The sequence below is a fragment of the Lolium rigidum genome, chromosome 1 (genome assembly GCF_022539505.1).
Source record: "Lolium rigidum isolate FL_2022 chromosome 1, APGP_CSIRO_Lrig_0.1, whole genome shotgun sequence".
Taxonomy (NCBI): Eukaryota; Viridiplantae; Streptophyta; class Magnoliopsida; order Poales; family Poaceae; genus Lolium; species Lolium rigidum.
This window is the reverse complement of record NC_061508.1, coordinates 51,419,049-51,444,003: the sequence shown is the minus strand read 5'-3', so window position 1 is coordinate 51,444,003 and position 24,955 is coordinate 51,419,049. Positions and strand designations below refer to the sequence as shown.

Here is a 24,955-nt window from a genome sequence, read left to right as displayed (position 1 = left end):
TCATGAATGGGGCATTTGAGCATTAAAGACTTCAATCTCCCCCAAGCTTGGGCGATACTCTCTCCATCATGAGGCCAAAAATTATATATGCGGTTCCGATCTTTGTGAATTTCACTTGGAGGATAAAATTTGGAATAGAATAAAGGCACAATGTCCTCCCAATCAATAGAATCACCATTCTTCAAGCAATTTATACCAGTGCGCCGCTTTACCGGACAGACGATATAGTGAATAGTTTCTTCCTAACTTCATTCATAGAAATACCCGCACATTTGAATAAACCGCATAATTCATGCAAAAACAAGAAATGATCACCAGGATGGACAGTTCCATCCCCTTCATAGCGGTTATCCATAACACGTTCAATAATTTTCATAGGTATTTTATATGGTACTACTTCCTCACCTGGCGCTTCATCCACTACCGTTGCAGTAGTAGTAGATTTCCCAAATAGAAATTGAAGAGAAGATCTCTCCATAATGATTTATAGCAGCGAGCGAGAAATAAAATCAGCACAAACAAGTAAAGGTTTTCCTTACCAATTCCGCTTACCAATAGCGCTTCACTCCCGGCAACGGCGCCGTAAAATAGTCTTGATGACCCACAAGTATAGGGGGTGTATCGTAGTACTTTCGATAAATAAGAGTGTCGAACCCAACGAGGAGCAGAAGGTGTTGACAAGCGGTTTCGATGAAGGTTTCACCGTAAATGCTCACAGACAAGTATTCAGGGGATTTTGATATTGCAGATAAATAAAGTACAAGTAAATAAAATGCGAGAGAAATAATTGCAGCGAGTGGCCCAATCCTTTTTAGCACAAAGGACAAGCCGGTTTGATTACTTATAATGACCAAACGTTCCTGAGGACACATGGGAATTTTAGTCTAGTGCTTTCGCTACATACAGCTGATTAATCTTCATTGTTTTGATAAGTGTTGTGTGGGTGAACCTATGCTAATGCACCGCCCTTCCTAGGACTAATACATACTTGTGATTATACCCCTTGCAAGCATCCGCAACTACAAGAAAGTAATTAAGATAAATCTAACCACAGACCTTAAACTCTGAGATCCTCGCGATCCCTCCCCGCATCGATATACTAACGGGGGCTCAGTGTTTCGTCACTCCGGCAACCCCGCAATTAGCAACCGAATACAAGATGCACTCCCCTAGGCCCATAAATGGTGAAGTGTCGTGTAGTCGACGTTCACACGACACCACTAGAAGAATGACACCACAACTTAAATATCATAACATTGAATATTACTCAACCATAATTCACTACTAGCATTTAGACTTCACCCATGTCCTCAAGAACTAAACGAACTACTCACGAGACATCATATGGAATACAATCAGAGGTGATATGATGATGAATAACAATCTGGACATAAACCTTGGTTCAATGGTTTCACTCAATAGCATCTACAACAAGTATAGAATAACACCGGGAGAGTTTCCCCTATCAAACAATCAAGATTTAACCCGAATTGCTACAGCGATGACGAGGTGCAGCGGTGGTGATGGCGGTGTAGATGGTGGAGATGATGATGATGATGATGATGGAGATGATGTCCCGCTCGATGACGATGGCGATGGCGTCGATTTCCCCTCCGGGAGGGAATTTCCCCGGCGGATTCCTGCCCGCCGGAGAGCTCTTTTCTCTCTGGTGTTCTCCGCCCCGCAGAGGCGGCTGTAACCCTTCGTGAGGTCCTCTCTCTGGCTTAGGTTTTCGGGACGAAGGAGTACGCGAAGAAAAGGAGGCGAAAAGGGTCGTGGGCCCCCCAGCATAGGGTGGCGCGGCCGAGGCCCGGGCCGCGCCACCCTATGGTCCGGGCCCACAGTGGCCCCTCTCTTCTTCCCCTTCTGGCTACCTCCGTCATTTGGAAAAATAGGAATTTACGTGAAATTCCCTTCCACAGTTGATCTTCCGAAATATTGTGTTCTGACGGTGCTTTTTCCAGCAGAATCCTGGCTCCGGTGCTTGATCCTCCAATGATGATGAAACATGCAAAATAGATGAAATAACATAAGTATTGTGCCCCAATATGAAATATATCAATGAATAACAGCAAATTATGATACAAAATAGTGATGCAAATTGGACGTATCAACAGCGCATGTGGGTGTCATGTCCCTCTTGGGGGCACCGTTGTGGTCGCTCCCCCATGCTAGAGCTCCGGGTGAAAACCTTTTACCGTTCTCGGTCTCGGCGGCCGAGGCGCCTAGCAGTCGTCACCCTCTTGGGGGCATCGTCGTGGAGCTTGGGTACATTCGGCATGCCATCTTCATCATCGGCGGGCAAGCTTAGATCCTCTTTTGGTTCTCTCCGACCGGACGTAGGGCGGACTTGGCGGCCTCTTATCTTTTACACGTGACATTGTGGTCTTCGTTCTCGGTACTTGTTGGCTGTTGGCAGGATCGGCGCTCCACGGCCCGGAGTGGGAGGGCGGTGGCCCTTCCCGGCAACAACTTGGTGGTACGAGACGACGATGTCCGGTGGCTTCACAAGGAGGCGGGGTCTCAACTTTAGTCGGTTGTTTCGGTTGTATTGTGGAGGTTGTGGCGTCTCCTGTAGTTTCTTTTTATATTTTTGGTCTGCTTTGCAAGAGGTTTCCCTCTCTACCTTGTATCGGTTTGGCCGTGTGTGGCTTTATTTATAAAGCGGGGCGAAAGCCTATTTCGAGGAGGAAGAACTAGCAAAACCGTTAATCTGATTTAAAATCCATATCTAATTGTTGAATATATCCCGCTGAAATATATAGGCTAGAATAGATAGATATTTTCATTGGTTTAAACTTTTGATTAGGATTCTAAAAAAGAAAAAGTGCTTTGATTGTGGCAACAGAATTTTTTATGAGGTATAACCTAATATTTATCCTATAGAATTTACACTACAAGATATCTATCAAATATTTTATATGAAATAATGTTTCTATGACTCAAATGTCTTGTATCTAGGATCTAAATCCTAGATAATGTCAATACAAATCCTATAAATACAAAAAAAAAACTTAACAATGGCAGTCCATTATGTTGACGTCATAGTGTGCAGCTTTGAAGTTTTTCTAATACAAATCCTACAAGAAAAAAAACTTAACAATGGCAGTCCATTATGTTGCTTCTTGCATATGTAGAGACGTCATAGTGTGCAGCTTTGCATGTCAGCATATGTGTGAATGAAAGTGCTCTCTCGGGATCGTAACGGCGTGCAGAGTCTCTATCCACTTACGGTGTGTTCGGTTTGGGAATGGGGTGGAATGGAATGGAACCATTCCATTCCACTATCACGGAACCGTTCCATCCCTGTGTTTGGCTTGGACAAAAAAATTGTCACGGAACGGTTCCATTCCTGTGTTCGGTTTTGGAATGGGATGAGAATGGAATGGAATGGGTGAAATAGTCACCCGATTAATTATTCTAAACTCGATTAATTATTTGCTAAACTTGATTAGTACTGCTAAACTTGATTAATTAGCACGCAGATCGAGACATTCTACCTCGTCCGGCCGATTTGCCTGGACGGGTGCATTCCGCATCTGGACAGAATATTCTCTTTCGAGGAACGGTTCCATTCCATCTTATCTCTGAACCGAACGCGAGAATGGCTCCGAGGAATGGAATGGAATTCCATTCCACCTAATTCCCAAACCGAACACACCCTTAACCCCTTGACCCGTCACCCATAAGGGCGCTCCCAACGCGGTGACTGGGATCGTATCTAATTTGAGCCAGCCAGGAAAGAATCCAACGCGGAGGTGTAAATAAATAGGAGAGAGAGTATCACGGTATCTTATTTAGGATACGGCTCTTGCCGTTAAAACCGATGCAGCAATTACGCTCGGCCAACCAGCTCACGAGGAAACCATAGAAAGCCCATTTAATTGGGTGATAGCTGGGCCCAGGTTTTACAAAATTAGATACGATGCGCTGGGAATTTTTAACAAAAACTGAGATGAAAAACAAGATACGATAGTTTAGATACGTGCGTTGGGGCTGCCCTAACATAAACTGATGATGGCCGTTTTACCACCTATTTCCGACCCCATCTCTGGTTCTTTTCTTCTCGCCGACCACAACGCTGTTCAAAGCACCACACCTGCGGCTATATCCGTTCCTCTTCTTGGCTGCGCGCGGCCACATTTCAGATCAGGTGGTCAAACTTTGCTAAGTACATAACCGTGAGAACCAATCGAAACACATCTTCTCCAACCCGTGCGATCGATATGGGCGGAAAGCGTGCGTCTGAACGCCGACCACCAAAGCTGCGTGGGCTACCTACCTTTACCTACCATGCCAGTACAGTATGTAACAGGTTCTTTAGAATGGAGCAGGAAAACCTCCTTCGTCTTCTTCAGCTCCGGCGACGGCGACGGCAACGACGGAGACTGCACTGGGCTAACACAAGCTTCCTTTTTTTGTGCGGTTTCACTTTCCTGCATGCATGTTGTTTGCATAACGTGAGCCGATGGTCAGCATGGCGAGCGATTTTCTTTCTTTTGTGCCTGGGGCTTGGGCGATCACGCTTCACGTGGGACCCGCTCCACGTCTCGCTCCACGCACCACCCTCCGAGAAGTTCCAAAACGATAGCGAGATGGCCCCTTGTTCGATCTTCCGTGGCCAACAGCGCTATGGCACGTCGTGTTGTCGATATGGCGATGGCACGCCTAGCAGGTTCGATCGAGGTATTCTTTGGTCCAAATTAATTGGCACAATCATATACCATATCCACCAGTTCAAAAAAAAAAAAAACCCATATCCACTGCAAGCGTATTCTTAACAGCCTCAGTTAATTCTATCTAGAGAGAGTAGTATTAGAGTTCTTCCTTCAACATGTCTATTCATCCACCTCCCAAGTTAATTAATGTATCTGCTAAGTGAAATTGTTACACCTTTGTTTCGACTGCTTCAACCGAGTTAGCAACCATACAAGGTCAAGACTGAGTCGAAACATCAGGATGCACACATTATACATCTAAACAATTTAAAGAAAAGAAGAGACGTGACATATAAATGTCATGTTTAAGGGATCGCCGGCAAGCAAAAAAAAACCTGTAACACCAACCGCCATGCCAACGCCCATACGCGAGAAAGGTTTTTTCAAAACCAATGTTGTAAGGACGCACACACTATATGTTGTTACTAGATCCGACCATTGGAAGGCCAGATCACGTGTTTTGACCCCTGCAGAGCAATGCCTTCAAGAAAGGTGTGACACGATAGCATTTGAACTGTCAGATACCACAAGGTCAGACCAATGGGGTTTCACCATCGAACTCAAGAGAATGTATTCAAAGAGGACCACAAAACCAAATTCATTGTGTGTTGTCCCCCACCTATGAGAGAACCAGTTACATGTCCATATGTGAGCATCATCATGTGATTAATAACCATGGCCATGTAAGGCACCATCATCGAGGAGAAGGAGGAGGCCAATCGTCAGACCTTCCTACACTAGGGACCATACTAGTGCGAGAATTCACTGTGTCGCAAGGTCATTGATGCCAACAAGAACCAAAAGGGGTTTGTCCAGCAAATTCCATGCACCTCACACGATGCAATACGGACAATTAGGCCATAAACATGACACTAGCCATGTGGAGCCATTGCAGTAGGCTGGAAGCTACCCACTGAATCCGAGGAAAAAAACCCAACAAGATCATGGGCCGCAATGTCTCTAGGTGGCTACTGTCGAATCGTGTGCCACCTCCACATCGCCACGATGTCATACTTGCTCAAAACAACGAAGGAAAGGAGGGGAGCTAAGCACCATTGTTGCTATCGGTCGCGAGCTTGCCTGGCGGCGTCGAGAAGAACAAGCGTAAGGGGGGAGGATGAAGAAGGAGAGAAAAAAGACACATGACATTGGACGATAGGCAGGTTATTTCACATGGAATTTCAATTAAAAAAAGATTGAATTTTTTTTTATAGAACAAGAAAACACAGATGGATGATCCAGTCAAATCTTAAGATTAACAAAGTCACCGTAGACATCACGCTATCAACGGGAAAATCACCTTCTAACCACCCGACCACGTGGAGCTCTTCACATAAGATCCTTTGCATCATCTCATACAGTAAAAATTTCCACTAATTATCCAACCCCATTTCTTTCACCCCTGAAAGTCCAATCCGAGCCTATTAAATCTCGCTCGCCGGGTCCAAGCCGCCACCATCACCAGTCCTCCATCTCTCTCCCGGTCAGTCCTCCTCCACTCCCCATCCCACACTGCTGCTGCTGGGGACAGATTATCCGCCCCCATTTACTCATCCCTCTCCGCACGGACTGATTGGTGATTCGGCGAGCTCGAGCAATAAATTCCTGCGCGCGCGAGAGAGAGATCAATCAGATCATCATCATCATGGCTGCCGCAACGAGGCGGGCTGCCTCGTCGCTCGTCTCCCGCTGCTTGCTCGCCAGGCCCGCAGCTGTCCCCTCTGCGCTCCGCAGGCCAGGTACCTACTCAACTCATCGAATTCATTGCAATCTGCTCACAGTACCCTGCCTCTATCCATCCGTATATATATATATGCAGACTGCAGCAGCAGTACGAGGAATTTGCATGCTTTCTTTGAAGTCAGTCCGGTGTTCGTAGTCCTGATACAGTTTCTGCATCTTCCTCCGCAAGGATTTGATTTCTTTTGGCTGGGATTCAGATCTCGGCAGCCAGACCTACTGATGATCTAAATCAATACTCATCAGTAGGTTAATCAATCAGTTCATGATGCTTCTCTATCAGTGCCACACCTCTGCCTTGTTCATCCGAGCAAACAGAAATAATCTCTAAGTACGACGATATTTTAGCCGACATCATCTTCCTCGTTCCTGGGGCGTTTGTTTTCCTCCACCTCGTTTCTTGCAACCATCGGCACTCACGTCCAAGTAGTCTGCCGTCACCAGTGAGTCAGGCGGCTTGGACTCTTCTCTTCGGGGTGTTCCGGAGATAAGATCTTTCCGTGACATGATAAGATATGCATGTCTTTTCCACCCTCCGGTCGTTATCAGAACGGTGGAAAACTGGGGTCATGGTTTTCTGCCAATTATTTGTGCTGCTCCTTCGCCGTAGATAAGAGAATCTAGGATGCGTTTTACTTCTTAAACCTCAGATTAATGCCTCATTAGTCTAGTTTTATACAATACTAAGTTTCAATGGTATATATTGAGTGGCCACACTAGTCATGCAGTACCTAGATTGTTGGAATCGACTTGGTTATCACTATTATCGTGTTTTTTTTCCACATTTTGAATCTAGTCTAGATATAGTTGAATCCCTGAAATCGTTTGCTACATGAACGAGTCACAGATTCTAGTGTCACCTGCAAAATGGTTTTCCAAAATTATGGGCAAAATGGTGATATATTTGTCAAAATGGTACATGTGTGATCTGTCAACACTAAACTGTGGGGTACATCACTTTCTGGTGGCTGCATATTTTCCAGCTTATTCATTTGTCCCTTTGACCAAATTAAGTAGGGAGTATCCTTTTTCTTGCTGGATCTTACTCGCTTCGGACCAAACAATATAATCTAGGTCGGTTTCAATGTGCCCTGTTTGCTGCAATTTTTTGCCATCAGATCTGATCCAACAACCAACCATAGCACAGTATAGCTCATGCTGACACTTGATGTGAACATGAGGGGAAGTGAACGTACTTTGATTGTTAGGAGATCACCTCATCTGGAAACACATTTAGCAAGATGATATTGTGAGACTTATGTGCATTAACTCTGCTTGCAGATGGGACACGTGGACTGTTGCCAGGAGTTCTTCAGAGGTTCGGCACTGCAGCTGCAGCAGAGGAGCCCATTTCGCCCCCTGTTCAAGTGCGCGACACACAGCTCCTTATCAACGGCAAATTCGTTGATGCTGCATCTGGTACACTAGTAGTTCAGATCAACAACTAGTAATATGGCTGGACACACAGGGTCGGTTTGGTGGGCATGGGTTCTCCCTGAGAACTATAGGCCCATAAACTGAACTCTACAGGGTTCAGCTTTTTTTTGTTTTCGCATCTGTCATGTTCTTGTTTAATGAGTTGAACCCACAACGCACAATTTGCATATGTATCTCATCAGGCAAGACTTTTCCTACTCTGGACCCTCGCACCGGGGAGGTGATTGCTCGCGTGGCCGAAGGCGACGCAGAGGACATTGACCGTGCGGTTGCTGCGGCCCGCAAGGCATTCGACGAAGGGCCATGGCCGAGGATGACTGCCTACGTAAACACTTCAGATTGCCATCTGTCTTACTGTTTTACTATCATCTGTTCAAAGTCATGCTCATAGACAGTTGGAAATTTTCCTCTGCAGGAGAGATCCCGGATTCTTTTGCGGTTTGCTGACTTGATAGACAAGCACAACGATGATATCGCTGCATTGGAGACGTGGGACAACGGGAAACCATATGAGCAAGCTGCCAAAATCGAAGTGCCGATGGTTTCCCGGCTTATGCGGTACTATGCTGGTGAGCAATTTACCTCTTGACAGTAACAAGTAGTGCTAGCCAGGAAAGTTCATTTATACATCTGACTGATAAGGATTCCCTTTCTGCTGAAAAAAAAATCCAGGTTGGGTTGACAAGATCCATGGGCTAATTGTGCCCGCTGATGGTCCACACCATGTTCAGGTGCTGCATGAGCCTATTGGTGTCGCAGGCCAGATCATTCCGTGGAACTTCCCACTTTTGATGTTTGCATGGAAAGTTGGCCCTGCTTTGGCTTGTGGTAACACTGTTGTTCTTAAGACTGCTGAACAGACTCCTTTGTCTGCGCTGTATGTTTCTAAGTTGTTCCATGAGGTTGGTGCCACGGCCATTCTATAGTTTTATTTGTTACGGAAATTAATGACCAATTAGTTATTTATGGTTTTGTACCAGTTTTTGCATTTAGCGTGGGGAAAATGGGATTTGAATTATTCTCATAACCTTTCTGAATATTTAAATGGGTTGTTGCTGGATTATGACCATTTGGGATAGAAGGCATGAGGGTTATTTTGGCATAACCGTTTTGAAATAGATGGCATATTCAATGTGTTACCTAATGTATGTATCGAGTGATGTCTAGAAGCTCCATGGTACTCTGCAAAAGTTGCATCTTTGCTGCATAGTGATCAAATGCAACATGGATCCTGATGGCGGTAGTAATTCATTTATAGAGACCACCCAATTTCCTGATTCAAATTTCAATGCATTGAGCTACATATTAAGATTTTTGTCAATGTAGCTACCAATTCAGCCTTGCTTTATTAGAATACACATGGATATCTGCATATCTTTTTAAGCCTGCACTAGCATAAATAATATTTAACTAGTCTGCAAGTATAGTTTTGTACGTGGCCTGCAAGTTTACTGATAATAGCTTACATGATTACATAGGCTGGACTACCTGATGGTGTCCTGAACATTGTATCTGGTTTTGGTCCTACTGCTGGGGCTGCTCTTGCTAGCCACATGGATGTTGACAAGGTAAGCCTCGTTCTATAATTTCCGCATTAGCGGGAGGCCTGAAAATCTATAGATGGGAATGCTCTTATGATTTACATATGTAATCTAATTTTCTCCTGAAACGTATACTCTATGAAGGTTGCATTCACTGGATCAACCGATACTGGCAAAATTATTATGGAGTTGTCTGCACGGAGCAATCTGAAGCCAGTGACGCTGGAGCTAGGAGGCAAGTCTCCTTTTATCATCATGGATGATGCTGACATTGACCATGCTGTTGAGCTTGCGCACTTCGCATTGTTCTTTAACCAGGTATGCGTTGTTTTTTGTGTGTGAAAATAATCACTATAAAATTGATTGATCATATACATTTAGTTATTTTTTCTTTCTAAATTGGTATCTTGTCTTATGAATTTTAAGGGACAATGCTGTTGCGCTGGGTCTCGCACATTTGTACATGAGCGTGTTTATGATGAGTTTGTTGAGAAGTCCAAAGCTCGTGCTGCAAGGCGTGTAGTTGGTGATCCATTTAGGAAAGGTGTTGAACAGGGCCCTCAGGTACATATTGCTCCCTAATCAGGTTGCTTTTTGCATTTTCCACATTGTCTTCTTGAAAAGGTTAGATAGTACACTGGTAAATAAGTGAATTCACATTTTTCGACCGATCCTAACCTCGTGAATTGCCTTTGCTTCTAGATTGATGATGAGCAATTCAACAAGATCTTGCGCTACATTAAGTCGGGTGTTGACAGTGGAGCCACCCTTGTGAGTGGTGGTGAGAGGTTAGGTGACAAAGGTTACTACATCCAGCCAACAGTTTTCTCCGATGTGCAGGTGAGGTTTACGTCATAGTAGTAAATTGGGACAAATCCTCTGCTTCGTCTGTTGCAGCATAAGCTTAACATTCATTATATGGTTGTTTGTAGGATAACATGAAGATTGCTCAAGAGGAGATATTTGGGCCTGTTCAGTCAATTTTCAAGTTTAAGTGAGTAATATTTCCGTTGATATGTCCATTGCATCTAAATTTATGGACACCCAAGTAACCTATCAAACCTCTTGAGTAACAATTGGAATACTGTTTCCCCTGTTTCAACAGTGACCTGAATGAGGTGATCAAGAGGGCGAACGCGAGCCGCTACGGTCTGGCCGCCGGTGTATTCACCAACAACCTGAACACTGCCAACACCCTGACGCGGGCACTCAGGGCTGGGACCGTCTGGGTGAACTGCTTTGACATCTTTGACGCGGCAATCCCATTCGGTGGGTACAAGATGAGCGGCATCGGAAGGGAGAAGGGCGTCGACAGCTTGAAGAACTATCTGCAGGTCAAGGCAGTCGTCACTCCCATCAAGAACGCCGCGTGGTTGTGATCTGCACAACTATATATATGATCCTCTTGACACTCATGAGAATATGAACACTCGCGACAAACCGATGAAAAAGAAGATGATGATGACAAGTATGAGGATCTCTAATAAGCATCTGCCCTAGGTTTGATGGTCTGCCGTCTCTAATAAATCCAAGATGTGATTTGGTTTCCTTTGTCAAATGTGAAACAACGTATGTGTTGTAGCAATAGTATGTTTATTAATTATTATTATTATTATCGCTTGTTGGAGAAGTCACTGTTCCCGTTTGTCTAGTCTCTGCCATTTGACAGTGAACCTTCTGCTTTACTTGCTGTTCTGCTACTGGTGTGTGTTTTTGAAAGATCCAGCAGATGCTGGCTTGCGTGTATTAAATAGAGGGAAAGGCTTTACAGACTGGTTTTTAAGAAGGGGAAACAAAGCAGTGAAGAAAGTAATAAGATGAAAAACCTTGTGGTGAGAAGTAGTGGTAGTTCGGCCGGCCTGCCTTTTCTTGCTCTTCATTCTCCCAAGCTTTGAACCTCCAAGATATTTCTCAACTCGTCTGCATGCAATTGTAGAAGACAAGCAAGGATTGCCAAGTTCTCATCTTCATGGGCCGCTGCATTAGAATCTTTCTCTTCCAAGAAATGATGCATCGTCATCTCATTGTGGCTATCCATAGGCCATAGCCAATGAATGAAACATCTTGCGGAAGCAAAAAAATATATATATAGAAATGAAACCTACCGATGGAGATGACTGAACACCTTGCGTGCAAGCCAGGGTACGAGGTCAGCGCGATTCGAGAGGGGCAGCCGAGGCGCTGCGCAGCAGTCGGCGGTCCGTGTAGGCGTCGCTGAGCTATCAGCCTTGAGTGGAGGGGGTGGCACTGGAGACTTGCCGGAGGTGGGATATCCTGAGCGGCGTGCGAATGGAGTATATATAGTGGGTCTACGTGGTGGTTGGTGAATGGAAAGTTAGGGACGAACTCCGTTGTCAGGCGGGTGAGGCGCCCGCCAAGTTTAGCATTTTTCAGAACGCCCTAAAATTACAAAACCCAATTAAAAATAGTAGAAAAAATATATAAAAAACACATTTTCTGTGCAGGACACTTCTATGTATGACGTGTCAAATACGAAAAGGCCTAGAACCGTACTACTAGGCCTTTGAAAAGGTATGCATTTTTCTAGACCTACTCATGCATTCCCGTGGGGAAGACCCGTGGTCCCAGGCTCGGTCCATTTTGACCCGGTCTGTTCTCTTCATAGTCCTTGGCAGTGGTATGAACACGAGGATGGCTGGAAGATTCAACCAGGTTTCGATAATTTCCGAGAGTTTTGAAATGTAATTATACCATAGAAGGGTTCGATTTAGATAAAATTCAAATAAGATTCATATTTGGTAAATGTAACTTGAATTAAATAATTTTTGGACCAGTTAATTCTGAATAACATTCAAAATTTTCAAGATTTCAAGAATTAATATCTTAGCCTAGTCTAGGGATGTAATTCGCAGCACGAGCTAGGTTTCGCCGGTGCAACTATGCTGCAGTTGTTAACAAAACTAATTATATTTCGCAAAAATAACTTATTATTGACTTTTTCCGTTTCGAAACCTTTGAAACTAAGGTGTAGTTCATTTTGTGTTCTTTAGTATAAAACTTTCGCCAAAATTTAAACTACAAAATATAAATAAATTATAAGTGGGGTCTCACTTGCATCTCTACTTGAAACAATTTTGTAGGTGAAAGTGCCATTTTCCAATTCATGTGTTTACAAAATTATGTCATGTCGATCAAATACAAATGTTTCATTCGAAAGAAGGAACATATACGGAAATTCAATTCGGCTCCCGGGTGCGTATGCTCCCTATACAGAAAAATTATATTTTGACTTGTTGAAATTTTTTTACAAAAAATTCTACATATACATCTCCATAATATATGTTTATTCGCCAAGTTTCACGAAAAATTAAATTTTTTTGTGATCTATGTAAAAAAGAGAAAATTTATCTTGTAAAAAGCATTATTTTTAGCACTGAGTTTTGTCTTTTTTACACACCTCACGTGACAAGTCCATTTTTTATGAAACAACTTTGTAAGCGCGTAGCACGTGAAGATGTACGTTCGAATTTTTCGTTTCAATTTTTTTGAAATTCAAAATATGTGTAAGATGAATTTGAAAATAGAGGAAGCATATGCTCCCATGTTCCAAAACACCACTCCCGAACATATATGTGTAAAACGTGAGAAAGAGTTTAATTAGTTAATAACAACTTGTACAGACAGATCAAACTTCAAAGGATTTAATCTAGCGCAACACCATCCCGGTATGAACAGTCCAGCTATACTGCTGCCGCCTTGCAACCACAACGACCTCCAGCGCGGCCGAGCTTCTCCTCTCCGCCGCCATCTCCACTGCCAAAGCTGCTTCCCCGGCTACCTTCACGAGCTCTTCCCTGGGCACCACGTCGGCGCGGCACACTGGGCAGAAGCGGCTCTTCTTCAGCCACGGGTCCACGCACTTGGCGTGGAAGCTGTGCTCGCACCTCGGCAGCCGCCTGCACCGGTCGCCGGCCTCGTAAGCCTCCAGGCACACCGCGCATTCGGCGGTGTCGACAGACAGGCAGTTGGAGGAGAAGTCGTGGCACGGCAGCGTCTGAAGCTCGTCGGCAGACAGGCCCTTCCCTCCGCCGTCCTCCTCAACGACGGCACGTTCCTGGTCAGCGTCAGCTCCGGCGCCACGCCGCAGAGCCCATAGGATGATGAGGACGTGGGCTAGGAGAATCAGCGTGACGCCGGCCGCGAAGGCGGCGATGGAGAGCGCCGTCGAAGGGGTGGTCATCCTATATCTTACTACAGGATACAAGAGCTAGCATAGCATCCAGCTCGGGGGAGCTGTAGGCTTTCATGGGTTGGACTTCGAGTATATATAAGACCATGCATCGTTGATCTTGTTTCATCCGTTATTTTGCTTTGGATATGGAGATGGAGCTAAATAACGCTAAAGTGTTAGGAGAAACCAAGGAGGAGACGTCGACAGCCTAATCACCAGATCATCACGATGTACGTAACTATGTACGGAGTAAGTCGATAGGAGTACGTTGCCAGTTGCTGAGTGGCTGATAGCTTCAAGGAAGACAAGGCCCGCCACTGACAAAATTGCAGTTTTGCAATTGCTTAGTCTATTGAGAATTCTTTTAAAAGAAGAAGGAAACTTTAGCTGAGGTAAGACCGTTATCTCCGCCGTAAGAGATTGAACTTAAGAATCAGTGCAATGCGTAGATAGGGAGACTTCTTCGAGAAGATGAGCTTAAATGGTATCGGCGTTTCAAGGCCCAATTCATATTGAAAGGAGACTCAAATACGCGATATTTCCATGGCTTAGCCAATAGGAGATATCGGAAAAACGTATTCATTCTCTGATACAAGATGAAGGGCTGATTGAAGGCCATGAGCAACTAAAATTCTACATTACGAATTATTATAAAAGTCTGTTTGGCCCTCTGGAGGAAAGTTCCTTTTCTTTAAACGAGGACTTAACGGATGACATACCCCAAGTATTCATGGAAGAAAATGGCCTTCTGACGGCACCTTATTCAAAGGACGAAGTTCAGAAGGCAATTTTCCAAATGAAATGTAACAAAGCACCGGGTTCAGATGATTTTCTAGCGGAGTTTTATCAAACTTTATGGGATACTATAAAAGTGGATCTTCTAGATTTGTTCAGTGCTTTGCACATGGGACAACTAGAATTATTTCGTCTAAATTTTGGTAAAGTAATTTTATTACCGAAAGTTAATGAGGCTGAAAGGATTCAACAATATAGACCTATTTGCCTATTAAACGTAAGTTTTAATATTTTCACGAAAGTGGTCACCATTAGACTTAATACGGTCACGGATCATGTAGTTCATCCATCACATACCGCTTTCATGCAAGAAAAAAAATATCCTGGATGGAGTGGCGGTTTTGCATGAGACGGTACATGAGATGCATTCCAAGAAATTAAATGGAGTTATTTTGAAATTAGATTTTAAAAAGGCGTATGACAAAGTTAAGTGGTTTTTCCTCCAGCAGACGTTCAGGATGAAAGGTTTTTCTCCTAAGTGGCGTGCTCTGATCAATGATTTTGTGCATGTAGGAAGTTTGGCAATCCGGGTTAATGATGATACCGGACACTACTTCCAGACACGAAAAGGGTTACGCCAAGGCGATCCGTTGTCACCAATGTTGTTCAACATTGTCGCGGATATGCTGGCTATCCTGATAGAGCGGGCCAAGTCTGATGGTCAAATTGAAGGTTTGATCCCACATCTGGTTGATGGTGGTTTATCAATTCTTCAGTATGCTGATGTTGTTTATGGATCATGATCTTGAAAAAGCTCGCAGCCTAAAATTAATTTTGGCGGCATTTGAGCAGTTGTCAAGATTAAAAATCAATTTTCATAAAAGTGAATTGTTCTACTTCGACGATGCCCAAAATGATACAGCTCTATATGCAGAGTTGTTCGGTTGCCGGTAAGGCCAATTTCCTATTCGCTATTTTGGTATCCCTATTCATTATAGGAGACTCACAATCGATGAATGGAAAATAGTGGAGGAAAGATTACAAAAACGCCTTAGCAGCTGGAAAGGAAAATTGTTGTCCCTGGGAGAAAGATTGGTACTCATTAATTCGGTACTCACTAATATGGTACTGTATATGCTATCCTTCTTCCTCGTACCAAAAGGAATCATGTATAAACTCGATTATTATCGATCCAGATTCTTTTGGCAAGGGGACAGCTGAATGTACTAGGACGTCGCCTAGAGGGGGGGGGGGGTGAATAGGCGGTGTACTTCTACTTGATAGCTAAACTAGGCGGAATAAAACTAAACATGTGTTTACTAGTTTAGCTCAAAGCCTAACAACTAGGGGTTTGCCTAAGAGCACCAACAACCAATGCTAGCATGATAAGCAACAAGGTGATAACAAGTTAGGTATAGCACATCAAGCAAGATAGATATAACAAGGTAAAGCGCATAGGTAATGGAGCTCGGGTTGAGAAGTAACCGGTGCACGAGGAGACGACGATGTATCGAGAAGTTCACACCAAAGGGTGCTACGTCTCCGTCTGGAGCGGTGTGGAGGCACAAGGCACTCCAATGAGCCACTAGGGCCACCGTATTCTCCTCGAGCCTTTCCACCAAGGGGAAAGCCTCGATCCACTAAGGGACCCTTGAGGGTGGTCACCGAACCCGTACAAGCTTGGGCAAAACCCCAAGTATCAAGCTTGAGGCAACTCGACAACACGGAGGCTCTCAAGTACAAGGCCACAAGAGGCTACAACACACCACACCGGCAACAAAGTCACCAAGACACTAATGCGCCACAACCGGCTCCAAAACCACAAAGGCTACCACACTCCACAAAGGCAACAACGCCACAAAGGCTACAACGCCACAAAGACGACAAGGCCACAAAGGCTACAAGGCCACAAAGGCTAGAACACCACAAAGGCAACAAAGCCACTAAGGCAACAACACCACTAAGGTCAACATGCCCTCTACGAGACCGAAACCCCGGAGAGAACCCAAACCGATGCACCTAATGCAATGGCTAAGAACACCACTAAGATGCCCAAGTTCTTCTCTCCCAAATTCCAACAAAGCTACAAAAGCTATTGGGAGAATAAGGAGGAAGAACAAATATGTGGAGAAACACCAAATAACTCCAAGACCTAGATCTAGCAAGATCCCCTCACTTGGAGAGGGATTCAATTGGTGAAGCTCTAGATCTAGGTCTCCTCTCTCCTTTCCCCCAAAAATATGCAAGAAATAGTGGGGGGATCAAGAGGAGGAAGAAACTCTTCAAGGTCAACAATGGAGGAGAGAGAATGGAGGGGAAAAAGTGTTTGGGTCGGAGGTGGAAGAGGGATATATATAGGGGGCCCAGAAATATGACTGTTGGGGCTGGAAAACGGTCAGAAAACGCGCCCGAGCGGTACTACCGCTTGTCAAAGCGGTACTACCGCTCGCGCATAAAAGACAGGCATAAGAACAGTGAAAAACAACATCTTGGGCCGGTACTACCGCCCATGTATATTCTGCAGAAAATCAACAACAAAGCAACAAAGAAGAAGGGGCGGCCTGGGAAGGAGCAGATGGGCCGGCCAGGATAATGCAGCAGCCCAGCCAGCGAGGGAACCTGGCGGCGGCAACGCGCGCGTGCACGCAGGGACGAGCGGGAGCGGGAGTCAACGGTCCCTCGAGCGGGAGCAAGGCTGTCGCGGGGATCAAGGGCGGGAGCCGTACGCCGGGTGCGGGCATCGAGGCGAGCGGGCGGCGTGATGGCAAGCGGCAGCGGCGTGGTGGTGTAGGGCCGGCGGTGGCCCAAGGGAGCGGAGCGTGGGGTGGGCCGGCGGGTGGAGGCGAGCTGGGCCAGGCAGGGCAGCAGTGGCCCAGAACGGGAGGAGATAGTGGAGGCTGTTTGGTGGGAGGAGCAAGAAGGAAGTGGGCCGGTACTACCGGTCTGGGTACCGGCCCAGTACCGGCATGCTCACTGTGAGAAAAACCGCACGAGCGGTATCTTGGCCGGTACCGCTCGCGGTAGTACCGGCCGGCCCAATAAAGCTTTCCCCTCTTTTCTTTTTCTCTGCAATACGGAAAACGTGATAACTCGGGCTAGGAAATTCGAAATGCGGTGAAACCAATTTTGTTGGAAAGTGGACGACAAGAGCTACATCTTTACAAGGTGAAATCATGCAAAAGAGTGGATGATGGTTTTCCTATGGTCATAGAGGTGACACCTCTCAATACGGTATATCGGGAAAACCATCATCCTCGAACATGCAACATGCGATGCATCTGGAATCCGTTTTCGATGAGCTAGAGCTTGTCATGAGAGTGAACACAAGCTCTAACTCATCTCATGGATAAGAACCAAGAACAACCAAGAAACACGATGCAATGCATCCAAAGTTTGAGCTCTCTCCGATGATGCGACCTACTATCCTATCGAGCACAAACCTTATCCTTGCGCGTTCCTCTTGAGTCGGCAAGCTCCGTCTTCATCCTCATCAACCTCGTACGTGCCACCGTCTTCCGCCAACATACACGCCACCGTCTTCTTCGATCTTGTACGCACGCCACCGTCTTCATCCATCTTCTATGTCGTCTTCGTCTCTCTTCATCTTCTACACCATCTTCGTCTCTCTTCGACACCGTCTTCGTCATTGTACTCCATCTTCTCCATCTTGCAACCTTGAGTCCAACACATGGCTATGGACTTGACCTAAGATTGATACTCAATGCAACCGTTAGTCCATAGGGATTGTCATCAATTACCAAAACCACACATGGGGCAATGTACATGTTCTTTCAATCTCCCCCATTTTGGTAATTGATGACAATCTCTTTGAGAGGGTCTAGATATGGAATTTAGCGAACAACCCAAGTTGAATATTTAGAACAAACTCCCCCATAATATATGCATGTGTGAATGAACTTGAATTTAATTGCATATACCGGCAATTAAAGCCTAGCGGAGTATCCTCTAAATATTCAACCATGCAAAGCAACAAATGCAAGGCATGAAAGGAAAATGCTTAAGAACCAACAAAAGCAATTCCCTTAAACCCTCCAAACTTCTCCCCCATTGGCATCGATTGCCAAAATGGACGAAAGGTTTAGAAGGCCAATATAGTGAGCGTTCCTCCATAAGTTGTGCATTTCTCATAATTGTGAGTGAAATCAAATGCACATATTCAATGACGAATATTCGGAGGAAATCAAACTATATTGAGGATCAAAGATTGCAAGAGGATATGAAGGTGAGAAAGCTTCGACAAATGAAGCAAGCAATCCAATGACCCAAAAAGAAACACAAGCTTAATAAGAGGCAAGTAAAAACGAAGCTTGTGCCAAAAACAAGTATGAGTGCGTGAAGATGAAAATAGGGTAAAACAAGCACACATGACCAAGATCTTTGTGGAGTCATTAACAATTCAAATAAGAATAAAGGAATGGACTCCAACAAAGGGGGATATCAAAAGATATGCACCATCTCTTATGTGTGTAAGTTTCTCTAAGTGGACAACATCACGAAGAAACATGCACACACAAGATAGGTATAAGAGAGATAGAGCAAGATATACAAAACAAGCATGCTCAAGGACCCATCTCATTATAGCAAAGTAAAACCAAAAATCAAGTAATGAGATAACCAACTCCCAAAGAAAGCAAGGTTCCAAATAAACCAAACCCTCAACGCTTTTCATGATGGCACAAAAGTACCGAAAAGAAAAGGTTTGTCTTCCAAGGTCAAATTCTTGAAACAAGGGAGTGTTCTAGCAAACATAGGAGAGCTTCCCCAAAATTAGTGCACTATTTAGGATTTTGCATTTGAATACAAAATGCACAAATGCGGGATCATCTCTCTACCATTGTTTATCAAAACACTAACAAGGTTCAAGTGAAATAAGGAGATCCAAAAGAGGCAAGGAAGACATATGGGAGTCTAACCCACAAGGACAAATTCTTGGCAAGAAATAAGAAATTGAGCACTGATACGTCTCCGACGTATCGATAATTTCTTATGTTCCATGCCACATTATTGATGATATCTACATGTTTTATGCACACTTTATGTCATATTCGTGCATTTTCTGGAACTAACCTATTAACAAGATGCCGAAGAGCCGCTTGATGTTTTCTCGCTGTTTTTGATTTCGAAATCCTAGTAACGAAATATTCTCGGAATTGGACGAAATCAAAGCCCGTGGTCCTGTTTTGCCACGAAGCTTCCGGAAGACCGAAAGGGATACGAAGTGGGGCGACGAGGCGCCGCCACCATAGGGCCGCGCGGCCGAGGGGGGCCGCGCCGCCCTATGGTGTGGGCCCCTCGTCGCCCTCCGACTCGCCCTTCCGCCTACTTATAGCCTCCGTCGCGAAACCCCGAGGCGAAAAACCACGATACGGAAAACCTTACCGAGACGCCGCCGCCGCCAATCCCATCTCGGGGGATTCTGGAGATCTCCTCCGCACCCCGCCGAGAGGGGATTCATCTCCCGGAGGACTCTTCACCGCCATGGTCGCCTCCGGAGTGATGAGTGAGTAGTTCACCCCCGGACTATGGGTCCATAGCAGTAGCTAGATGGTTGTCTTCTCCTCATTGTGCCTCATTGTTGGATCTTGTGAGCTGCCTAACATGATCAAGATCATCTATCCGTAATACTATATGTTGTGTTTGTCGGGATCCGATGGATAGAGAATACCATGTTATGTTAATTATCAAGTTATTACCTATGTGTTGTTTATGATCTTGCATGCTCTCCGTTATTAGTAGAGGCTCTGGCCAAGTTGATGCTAGTAACTCCAAGAGGGAGTATTTATGCTCGATAGTGGGTTCATGTCTCCGTGAATCTGGGAGTGACAGAAACCCCTAAGGTTATGGATGTGCTCGTTGCCACTAGGGATAAAACATTGATGCTATGTCCGAGGATGTAGTTATTGATTACATTACACACCATACTTAATGCAATTGTCTCGTTGTTTAGCAACTTAATACCGGAGGGGGTTCGGATGATAACCTCGAAGGTGGACTTTTTAGGCATAGATGCAGTTGGATGGCGGTCTATGTACTTTGTCGTAATGCCCAATTAAATCTCACTCGTACTTATCATGACATGTATGTGCATTGTTATGCCCTCTCTATTTGTCAATTGCCCGACTGTAATTTGTTCACCCAACATGCTTTTATCTTATGGGAGAGACACCTCTAGTGAACTGTGGACCCCGGTCCATTCTTTTATACCGAAATACAAATCTGCCGCAATACTTGTTCTTTACTCGTTTTCTTGCAAACAATCATCTTCCACACAATACGGTTAACCCTTTGTTACAAGCAAGCCGGTGAGATTGACAACCTCACTCGTTTCGTTGGGGCAAAGTACTTTGGTTGTGTTGTGCAGGTTCCACGTTGGCGCCGGAATCTCCGGTGTTGCGCCGCACTACATCCCGCCGCCATCAACCTGCAACGTGCTTCTTGACTCCTACTCGGTTCGATTAAACCTTGGTTTCTAACCGAGGGAAACTTGCCGCTGTGCGCATCACACCTTCCTCTTGGGGTTCCCAACGGACGTGTCAATTACACGCATCAAGCAAATTTCCGGCGCCGTTGCCGGGGAGATCAAGACACGCCGCAAGGGAGTCTCCACTTCCCAATCTCTTTACTTTGTTTTTGTCTTGCTTTATTTTATTTACTACTTTGTTTGCTGCATTATATCAAAACACAAAAAAATTAGTTGCTAGTTTTACTTTATTTACTGTCTTGTTTGCTATATCAAAAACACAAAAAAATTAGTTTACTTGCATTTACTTTATCTAGTTTGCTTTATTTACTACTGCTAAAATGGCCACCCCTGAAAATACTAAGTTGTGTGACTTCACTACCACAAATAATAATGATTTCCTATGCACACCTATTGCTCCACCTGCTACTACAGCAGAATTCTTTGAAATTAAACCTGCTTTACTGAATCTTGTTATGCGAGAGCAATTTTCTGGTGTTAGTTCTGATGATGATGCTGCCCATCTTAATAATTTTGTTGAATTGTGTGAAATGCAAAAGTATAAATATGTAGATGGTGACATTATAAAATTAAAATTGTTTCCTTTCTCATTAAGAGGAAGAGCTAAAGATTGGTTGCTATCTCTGCCTAAGAATAGTATTGATTCATGGACTAAATGCAAGGATGCTTTTATTGGTAGATATTATCCCCCTGCTAAAATTATATCTTTGAGGAGTAGCATAATGAATTTTAAACAATTGGATAATGAACATGTTGCTCAAGCTTGGGAAAGAATGAAATCTTTGGTTAAAAATTGCCCAACCCATGGACTGACTACTTGGATGATCATCCAAACCTTCTATGCAGGACTAAATTTTTCTTCGCTGAATTTATTGGATTCAGCTGCTGGAGGTACCTTTATGTCCATCACTCTTGGTGAAGCAACAAAGCTTCTTGATAATATGATGGTTAATTACTCTGAATGGCACACGGAAAGAGCTCCACAAGGTAAGAAGGTAAATTCTGTTGAAGAAACCTCTTCCTTTAGTGATAAGATTGATGCTATTATGTCTATGCTTGTGAATGGTAGGACTAATGTTGATCATAATAATAATGTTCCGTTAGCTTCATGTTGCTCAAAATTCTAGGCCAAATCCTGCTAATAATAACTCTTATGGTAGACATGTTTCACCTAATGAGGAAAAGATGTTAGAAATTGAAAGATCCACCAAGAGCTTTATGCAATCACAATATGAGCAAAATAAATTGTTTACTAAAACTATGAATGAACAATCTACCTTGTTGAAGAATATAGGAAATCAACTTGAAAATCTGAATATGGAGATTTCGGGTTGCAAACTAAACTTGCAAATGCCGAAACCCGAATCTCATACATGTCTGCGTCACAATCTTCTTTAATTAATAAAATGGCTGCTAAACCTCGAGGATATTGAAAATAAAATTGTTACTACAGCAAATTCCATCCAAGTTAGAATTAATGAGAATATAAGATTAATGGCTGAACTGCGTGCTAGGTGGGATAGAGAAGAAAATGAAAAACTAGCTAAAGAGAAAAATGTAGCTAAAGTTTGGACTATTATCACCACTAGCAATGCTAATGATTCACATGTTGCCGCACCTCCTACTATCAATGATAAAATAATTGGTGTTGGCAATGTTTCTACTCCTAGTGCAAAGCGCGCAAAATTACCTGAAACTGCTAAAACTGCTGAAACCGCTCGTGATAAAACTGCTGAAATTTTTTCCAACCTTGGGGATGATAATCCCATTGCTTTAGATTGTAATGATTTAGATTTTGATGATTGCCACATCTCTGAAGTTATAAAGTTCTTACAAAAACTTGCTAAGAGTTCCAATGCTAGCGCTGTAAACTTGGCTTTCACAAAACATATTACAGATGCTCTCATAAAAGCTAGAGAAGAGAAACTAAAACTTGAAACTTCTATTCCTAGAAAGCTAGAGGATGGTTGGGAGCCCATCATTAAAATGAGGGTCAAAGATTTTGATTGTAATGCTTTATGTGATCTTGGTGCAAGTATTTCTGTTATGCCTAAGAAAGTCTATGATATGCTTGACTTGCCACCAGTGAAAAATTGTTATTTGGATGTTAATCTCGCTGATAATGCTAAAAAGAAACCTTTGGGAAGAGTTGATAATGTTCATATTATGGTTAACAATAACCTTTTCCCCGTTGATTTTGTTGTCTTGGATATTGAATGCAATGCATCTTGCCCCATTATATTGGGAAGACCTTTTCTTCGAACCGTTGGTGCTACTATTGATATGAAGGAAGGTAATATTAAATATCAATTTCCTCTCAAGAAAGGTATGGAACACTTCCCTAGAAAGAGAATGAAGTTACCTTATGATTCTATTATTAGAACAAATTATGATGTTGATGCTTCATCTCTTGATAATACTTGATATACACTTTCTCGCGCCTAGCCGAAAGGCGTTAAAGAAAAGCGCTTATGGGAGACAACCCATGTTTTTACTACAGTATTTTTGTTTTATATTTGAGTCTTGGAAGTTGTTTACTACTGTAGAAACCTCTCCTTATCTTAGTTTTATGTTTTGTTGTGCCAAGTAAAGTCTTTGATAGTAAAGTAAATACTAGATTTGGATTACTCGCGTAGAAACAGCATTTCTTTGCTGTCACGAATCTGGGTCTAATTCTCTGTAGGTAACTCAGAAAATTAAGCCAATTTACGTGAGTGATCCTCAGATATGTACGCAACTTTCATTCAATTTGGGCATTTTCATTTGAGCAAGTCTGGTGCCCTAATAAAATCCATCTTTACGGACTGTTCTGTTTTGACAGATTCTGCCTTTTATTTCGCATTGCCTCTTTTGCTATGTTGGATGAATTTCTTTGATCCATTAATGTCCAAGTAGCTTTATGCAATGTCCAGAAGTGTTAAGAATGATTGTGTCACCTCTGAACATGTTAATTTTTATTGTGCACTAACCCTCTAATGAGTTGTTTCGAGTTTGGTGTGGAGGAAGTTTTCAAGGATCAAGAGAGGAGTATGATACAATATGATCAAGGAGAGTGAAAGCTCTAAGCTTGGGGATGCCCCGGTGGTTCACCCCTCGCATATTCTAAGAAGACTCAAGCATCTAAGCTTGGGGATGCCCAAGGCATCCCCTTCTTCATCGACAACATTATCGGGTTCCTCCCCCGAAACTATATTTTTATTCCGTCACATCTTATGCACTTTGCTTGGAGCGTCGGTTTGTTTTTGTTTTTGTTTTGTTTGAATAAAATGGATCCTAGCATTCACTTTGTGGGAGAGAGACACGCTCCTCTGTAGCATATGGACAAGTATGTCCTTAGGCTCTACTCATAGTATTCATGGCGAAGTTTCTTCTTCGTTAAATTGTTATATGGTTGGAATTGGAAAATACTACATGTAGTAATTCTAAAATGTCTTGGATAATTTGATACTTGGAAATTGTTGTGCTCATGTTTAAGCTCTTGCATCATATACTTTGCACCCATTAATGAAGAAACACTTAGAGCTTGCTAATTTGGTTTGCATTATTGGTTTCTCTAGAGTCTAGATAATATCTAGTATTGAGTTTTGAACAACAAGGAAGACGGTGTAGAGTCTTATAATGTTTTCAATATGTCTTTTATGTGAGTTTTGCTGCACCGTTCATCCTTGTTCTTGTTTCAAATAACCTTGCTAGCCTAAACCTTGTATCGAGAGGGAATACTTCTCATGCATCCAAAATACTTGAGCCAACCACTATGCCATTTGTGTCCATCATACCTACCTACTACATGGTATTTATCCGCCATTCCAAAGTAAATTGCTTGAGTGCTACCTTTAAAATTCCATCATTCACCTTTACAATATATAGCTCATGGGACAAATAGCTTAAAAACTATTGTGGTATTGAATATGTACTTATGCACTTTATCTCTTATTAAGTTGCTTGTTGTGCGATAACCATGCTTCGGGGACGCCATCAACTATTCTTTGTTGAATATCATGTGAGTTGCTATGCATGTCCGTCTTGTCCGAAGTAAGAGAGATCTACCACCTTAATCGTTGGAGCATGCATATTGTTAGAGAAGAACATT

The 24,955-nt window shown here is 43.5% G+C and overlaps 2 protein-coding genes across 2 annotated transcripts; one reads left to right on the top strand and one right to left on the bottom strand.

The window, feature by feature from the left end:
• The first annotated feature begins 6,168 nt into the window (after positions 1-6,168).
• On the top strand, positions 6,169-10,984 carry LOC124685338 (aldehyde dehydrogenase family 2 member B7, mitochondrial-like). Its single transcript, XM_047219684.1, has 11 exons — positions 6,169-6,457; positions 7,740-7,877; positions 8,078-8,220; positions 8,311-8,464; positions 8,568-8,797; positions 9,374-9,463; positions 9,581-9,754; positions 9,863-10,000; positions 10,139-10,276; positions 10,369-10,430; positions 10,542-10,984. The coding sequence occupies exons 1-11, from the start codon at positions 6,364-6,366 to the stop codon at positions 10,813-10,815; spliced, it is 1,635 nt and encodes a 544-aa protein (XP_047075640.1). The 5' UTR covers positions 6,169-6,363; the 3' UTR covers positions 10,816-10,984.
• Positions 10,985-13,103: 2,119 nt separating this feature from the next.
• LOC124707771 (RING-H2 finger protein ATL39-like) lies at positions 13,104-13,637 on the bottom strand. The gene has a single exon (XM_047239467.1). The coding sequence runs from the start codon at positions 13,635-13,637 to the stop codon at positions 13,104-13,106; it is 534 nt and encodes a 177-aa protein (XP_047095423.1).
• Positions 13,638-24,955: the final 11,318 nt, after the last annotated feature.